This window comes from Fibroporia radiculosa (genome assembly GCF_000313525.1).
Source record: "Fibroporia radiculosa TFFH 294 genomic supercontigs, scaffold927, whole genome shotgun sequence".
NCBI lineage: Eukaryota > Fungi > Basidiomycota > Agaricomycetes > Polyporales > Fibroporiaceae > Fibroporia > Fibroporia radiculosa.
Window position 1 is genome coordinate 85,457 of NW_012133249.1, and position 6,000 is coordinate 91,456.

A 6,000-nucleotide genomic window follows, 5' to 3' on the forward strand; every position below is an offset into this window, starting at 1 on the left:
CGATGAAAGACCGAAGACAGAGCTGAAGCCCGAAGAATACACATTAGGAGCGTCGGAGCGTTAACTCCGCGTGTAAACCACTCTTTGGCCATCAGCTCGAGGCGTGCCGGGATGGACGGCATGGCACGAACCCTTCCGCTTTCATTCAACCACACTGCTTGCATAAAGGGCATGAAGGTCCGCCATGAGAAATTACGCTCAGTGAATCTCAGAAGAAATAGAACCAGCGTTTCAGCCGTAATGCGCACGCTAGCAGATACTACAGTACCTGTACAAATTGGGGCTGCGGAGTTAAACCTCAAAGCGTACGTATGCTGTCACTGCCATAGCCATGTAATAAACATCTGCGATGTCGAATGTGCTGCTCGGAAGGAGGTGACAGAATACAGCATGAATAAGGTGAAAGTATGCACACAACACTACTAATGCCGCGACGCTGTTCCACTAGTGGAAGTTATATATGATGGAGTTGAGTTCCCCTTTTGTCAGACCGCAAATACAACCAAATACATGCTCCCAACTGCCTCTTTTGGAACCCATCGCCTTTACCTCGCGCAAAGCTCATTGGTAGCGATACAAAATTGCATGCTATCCCGTGCTTTCTCCTTGCGTCGTACTTGTCTATGGGTACGGAAAATATCTAGCGGGCCCCGACATGCTCTCTATTTAGATCATGGAGTACTGGTAGTGAACAAACCTGCTGGAATCGTGTGTCAATTCAACAGGAAAGACGATGAGGTCTGTCAAGTGGAGAAACGTGGTTGCGTTGGTTAATATTAGTTGTGCTTTCAAAAGGGTGATAAGAACGACTTGAATAGTTTTATGGACGGTGAGATCGTATATTGCTTTAGCACATTCGCTGCAACCTGATACCGCCGTGTGTAGAGCTCAAGGAGAGCCTCTCATTAGCCGACGAACCAATACCTATCCACCGCCTTGACAAAGTGAGTTCAAATTGTTAGCTCTCATGTCATGATATTGAGTCCATCCTCAATCTGATAGAATACAACTGGTGCTCTCGCCTTTGCACTCACTCCGACACACGCAAGAGACCTTGCTGTGCAGTTCCGGACACATGTCGTCGAAAAAACTTACCTTGCGGTTGTCAGGGGTGGATCCGCTTCCTTCTCAGGAAGAACGGGAACAATTCGCGGCGCATTGTACATGAGTCGTGGCCGAGTATCAATATCAGAAGTACAAGAGGTCGACAAGAGAGCAGTAGTGGAAACGGATTGGGAGCTAATTGCGTCCTCTGTGAGTAATCACTTCAGCTAGATGGATTCTTTACCTACACTGCATCCGACCTACTAGCCAACAGTACCGCTCAGCCTCGTGAAGCTGCGGCCATATACAGGTTTCAAGCATCAGCTCCGCATTCATATGGCTGAGAATTTGAAAAGTTGGTATTTCCAGTCTATCAATGTTTTTGTTTTGATGAGGTTATCGTTCGCCCCAGCGCCCGTACTTGGCGATACACTCTATGCTAGCTCGAAGCTATCTCGGAAAATCACCGACGTAGTCGCAATACCGGATAAACACATGTTTCTCCACGCCTCTCAGCTGTCCATCTACGTGGGTCACATTTTCATATATGAATTTCGCAGTCCCCTGATTCATCGTTCCGCTTCAGCGCTACCGCCCCAGCGGTGCGCAAAAGCGCCTGAGGTTGACAGTCGGCGCACCGCTCCCACCCTATTTCACGCGTCTATGCGGTCGCATCGGTATTCCTGTGAGCAACGAGCTGATTCATGGCGGCTTGTGGCTCGATGGGCGAAAGGTTCCTACTGCCAAAAGGGCTTCGGCGAATACTGCGCCCGATGCAATGGCATTGACTACAAGTGACAGCTTGGCTGCGGAGCCAACGCCACCTGGATTGCGGGAGTCTGATGACACCACGCGCATCCTTGAACAGCTGGGCGGTCAATGGCTCGGACCTAAAGTCAAACTGCCTCCTTTCTAGGTGTTCGAAGTAATGGCATCGGGCGTCCATAATACTGATGTATGGTAAGTAACTTCAACTCGATTTAAACCTTGTACGTATCCCGTACACTTTAGGGCATGTTGCCAGCACGATAATAAGTAACATATCAAACGCAACCCGAGCAGGATGCTGCTATCGTGTTCCGTCAAGCAATGCTTTCTCCCTCAATAATGCTCCAAGCCCCACTGCTATGGAACCAAGCGCGTGTGCTGTACCTCCTGCCGATACAACTGGTAATGTCGGTATGGAGCCCACAGCGATCAAAATAGCAGCAAGGACAGACATGGCGCTTGATTGCTGGGATGCGAGAGACAAAAGTGCTTCTGACGCCGCTAGGAGCCATATTGGAATCTGAACTGTGATTGTCGTAGGTAGTGTTGACGGAGTACTGACTTGCGACTTGATCAAAAATCGTGGCAGAATAGACTGGCCCCTCTTGTGGTCGTCTGCACCTTTGAAGCGATTTTTCACGGTTTTTTTTGCGGGCTTCCCTAGCCCCACAGTGCCTCTTGCTTTCGTACTATCCTTTTGTGGAGCAGCCATAGGACGAGGATCAAGCCACTGTACTGTTCTTGGCCAAAGTCCCATATCTGGCAGACGTTCCTTTGTCTTAGCTTCAGTGCTTTGATCGGCCGCCCTGCCTATGATCCACCAACTTCCGGATGCTTTGCATTGCACCTTCACTTTTTCGGTCTTCTTGGAATCAGTGCCCCCTATCATTGCCTCCACATCAGTTATCACGAACCATTCCGTATTCATCAACACCACTCACAACCCATATTTTTCATTGCGACGCCGAATGTGGCCCATTTCCATTTCCATTGTTCACCGTAGACGCAGCGCATTACTTTCTCGACGTCTTCGATCCTTCTTAGCGCTTCTTTGCCCATAAAGTGCCGGGCAACTTCGTGCCAGAGTCTGGACGGAACTTTCTGTGCGGCGCAGGCCGCAGCAATCTTGGCGAGCCACACGTCGATGGGTGGGTCCTGTTTGGGCCTTCCGAGAAACCGTGGAGGCACAATGTTTGATGGCCAGGCTTTCAGGAGAGTAGTCAGTGGCAGCGTTGCGGGCTCAACAGTGAGCATCGATGACAGCGTAGGTATCATAGTGGAGCTTCTAGGTGAATCAAAATCAGAGGAGGAACTGGAATTCGTTCAAAAAGAAATCGGCGGTTAATATACGCGAACCCTCCCTTTGTTGCGGGCAGCTATGCGTGGCATGTGCATGTTTAAATTTCTTGGTCATCAAGCTGTGGCTTGTTTTGATGTGGCCTAGCCTTTGAATGCTTACCTTTTCGTGCAAGTTCAGTACTGCGAATGGACACCTTGGTGCGTAGCTTTTAGGCGCGATGATCAATCCGAACTCATATCATACCACTAGACGGTCTTAGCGCAAGACAAGCTTACTACCGTCGTCATCGTCATAAATGACGCCAATGACGTCTTAATTCATCTCGCCTTGTCCTATATCAACACCATGACTAGAGCTCCGTGATGCTACACAGCGTCAGTGAATCTGGGTCCGCTGTGTGTCAGTCTAATCCTCATCTTAGCGCAAGACAAGCTTTCAAAGTAGCCGCCCGGCTTGACGCCAAGGCAACATCTCTAGGGCGTTCGCTGAACGCTGGTAGGAAATGATGAATATTGGTCCATTCTCGCACGTTTAGAGCGGTTCACCCTAGCTCTAAGCTTCACCGGCTCCATGATGCATTGCGATAGCAACAAGAGCGGTCAATCGAGTCAGAAGAAAATTTCCGGATAGGCATCCTTGTGCAGCCCACCGCGCGGCCTATGTCTGGCTATCGCTTCACCTGCGAAATGATTAGCTCACAAGAATCTTGGTCCCCCGAATTCCTGACGTGCGTCCGAAGTTCGCTCTGAAGTTTTGGCAGGGGTACTGTCGAGCGCTTTATAGACGCTCGAGTATCAACTGAAGGGCGCTCCGCTCATGGGGCGAGTCGGGACTAGCTTGTACACCGTCAGTCGGAACTATCAAATGATTGGGAGCCTTCAGACGCGCTCGAGTCTCGCCGCCACCGAGTGTCTGGTAAAATGTCTAAGTTCGTGTACGTGTTAGGGCTACAAATTGGGGTCGACGCGCCATTAGTAAGTGCCCCATGATACAATTGGAAGGCATTTCTTGACAGTTGCTCCAGCAGGCACTGCTTTTGATACGTAAAATTATTGCCATTTGCTATAAGAACACTGCGCTCTCGGTTCAAGCCTTCATCGTGCCATTCGAAGTGGCCAAAATCCCTCCACGTGAGGAGTCATTTGCTCGACGTAAACACCGCCGCCCGGTTGCGCATCATAAGAGTGACGCATTCGATATGATTGGGATTCTAGGAACCCGCAGTGCTGCAGCATACCGGTGCACGTTTGCCAGGCTTGCCGGAGCAAGAGGGGCGCCTCACAGCACTGCCCAGGGGTATAAAGGATTTGCAACCTGGCCTCGAATCCCTAGCATTATCCACCATCCTACACTCCCCTCTTCACCTAAACAACACTCGCGCACTATGTCCGTCATACTTGGACCAGGTCCTGAAGTCCCCCCTCTTGCGATCTGGACCAAGGAGAGCGTTTCTGCTCTCTACACAGCAACCTCATCGGCCAACTTCAATGATGCATTCAATGCATTCCTCGCCGACGATGCTGTTTTCACTGTCAACGGCAAGCATCTAACGCGTGCGCAATACAAGGACCTTCTGCAAGGAGAAAAGTTCTTGGAGGGCTCGGCGCAGGTGTCTTTCTCTGATTCGGTTGAGGTGCCGAAGAATGAGAATGAACCCGCTGAAGTAAGTTTATCTGATTTCTTAGCTTGTCAGATACTATAACGATTGTTTCCAGGCTGGCAGTGTCGGTCTTTTCTTCAAGGTTACCGTTGCTGAGCGCGATCTCGTCTTCGGGGCTCCTGTCACAAGAACTGTCACCTCGTCTTTGAATGTAACGTAAGCATTTAATTTCACGAGTCCAATACTGCGAATATAGGGCGAAGGCTGATTGAGTGCATCAGGATCGTTGAGGATGGTTCTGCTTTGAACCGTCGGGTGTCAACATTGAGTCAGGTCGTGCTGACCGAGACCAGTCCTATTCGTCCCCCTACTGCGACTGTAGCATGAAATTGTTTGAGGACTTAATCGTTCTGCTCTTTGTATAATGGATCACCACACGTTCTTGATCACAAATATAACTATGGATGCATGTATTCTATGATATGATCGTAATCAATCACTATGTTGCTGTACTTTGCTTTGAGATTCTGAGAATAAGTCATGCTACTTTATTGTTTCAGCCCACGTCTCAACGTCTTCACTGCAAGGATTATCGGTGTAATAATTACCGCGATCGCTGCCACCGCCGCAACATGATTCAAGATCGATCACAACAAACAAATGATCATTTCCCCGCAATGAAAAGGCATCGGAAGGGTGCTGACTGAATAGGGTTAGCCCTCCCTCTCTTCCAAAATGATAGGCCTTCTCCGCCGAGGAACATTTGTCATTTCTTCGTAGTGGTCGGCGACAAGGATTCCGATCCCGATGATCATTTATTCTAATTTCCGAATCTACTAGATACTACTAGTTCAGTGTACAATGGTTACTTACTACCGTGGCCGTGGTTTGAATTAAGCCGCTCCTCCTCCGTGAAGATGAGCCAATTCGGACGCTACCGGTGGTTGGGATCTCTGCCCTGTCACATATTCTCCGTCGTGGAGCGACCAAGCTTCAGTAGTAAGCGCCTTCCATGTCTCCGTTCAGTCCGGTGGCGCTAGTAGGCTCCTGCGGGCTGCTGGCGCCATGTACACGGGATCCAAGCTTAAACGTTCAGCGTTCAACCTTCGCTCCTACAGGTATCAGATGTCCGTGTTGGACGAAAAAACGCCATGTAATGATCCGTCCTTCAACCCTCTAGTAGCATCAGAGAAATGAACTTTGAAGTTGCCACGTCACAACGATTTCGTGCTGCCAGGCAATCAATCTAGTTACTTACAAAGTGAGAATTTGGCTACTCCCCCCCCCC

At 49.6% G+C, this 6,000-nt stretch overlaps 3 protein-coding genes across 3 annotated transcripts; 2 read left to right on the forward strand and 1 right to left on the reverse strand.

Moving 5' to 3' along the window:
• Positions 1-240: 240 nt before the first annotated feature.
• FIBRA_01853 (uncharacterized protein) lies at positions 241-1,960 on the forward strand (the record flags this gene model as incomplete). The annotated part of the gene is made up of 8 exons (XM_012323722.1): positions 241-305; positions 726-738; positions 796-829; positions 886-944; positions 1,003-1,254; positions 1,312-1,399; positions 1,457-1,572; positions 1,631-1,960. 8 exons carry the CDS (start codon positions 241-243, stop codon positions 1,958-1,960), a joined length of 957 nt encoding a protein of 318 aa, XP_012179112.1.
• Positions 1,961-2,113: 153 nt separating this feature from the next.
• FIBRA_01854 (uncharacterized protein) lies at positions 2,114-3,087 on the reverse strand (the record flags this gene model as incomplete). The annotated part of the gene is made up of 2 exons (XM_012323723.1): positions 2,114-2,694; positions 2,754-3,087. The coding sequence occupies 2 exons, from the start codon at positions 3,085-3,087 to the stop codon at positions 2,114-2,116; spliced, it is 915 nt and encodes a 304-aa protein (XP_012179113.1).
• A 1,409-nt stretch (positions 3,088-4,496) lies between these two features.
• On the forward strand, positions 4,497-5,099 carry FIBRA_01855 (uncharacterized protein; the record flags this gene model as incomplete). Its single annotated transcript, XM_012323724.1, has 3 exons — positions 4,497-4,775; positions 4,828-4,928; positions 4,994-5,099. The coding sequence occupies 3 exons, from the start codon at positions 4,497-4,499 to the stop codon at positions 5,097-5,099; spliced, it is 486 nt and encodes a 161-aa protein (XP_012179114.1).
• Positions 5,100-6,000: the final 901 nt, after the last annotated feature.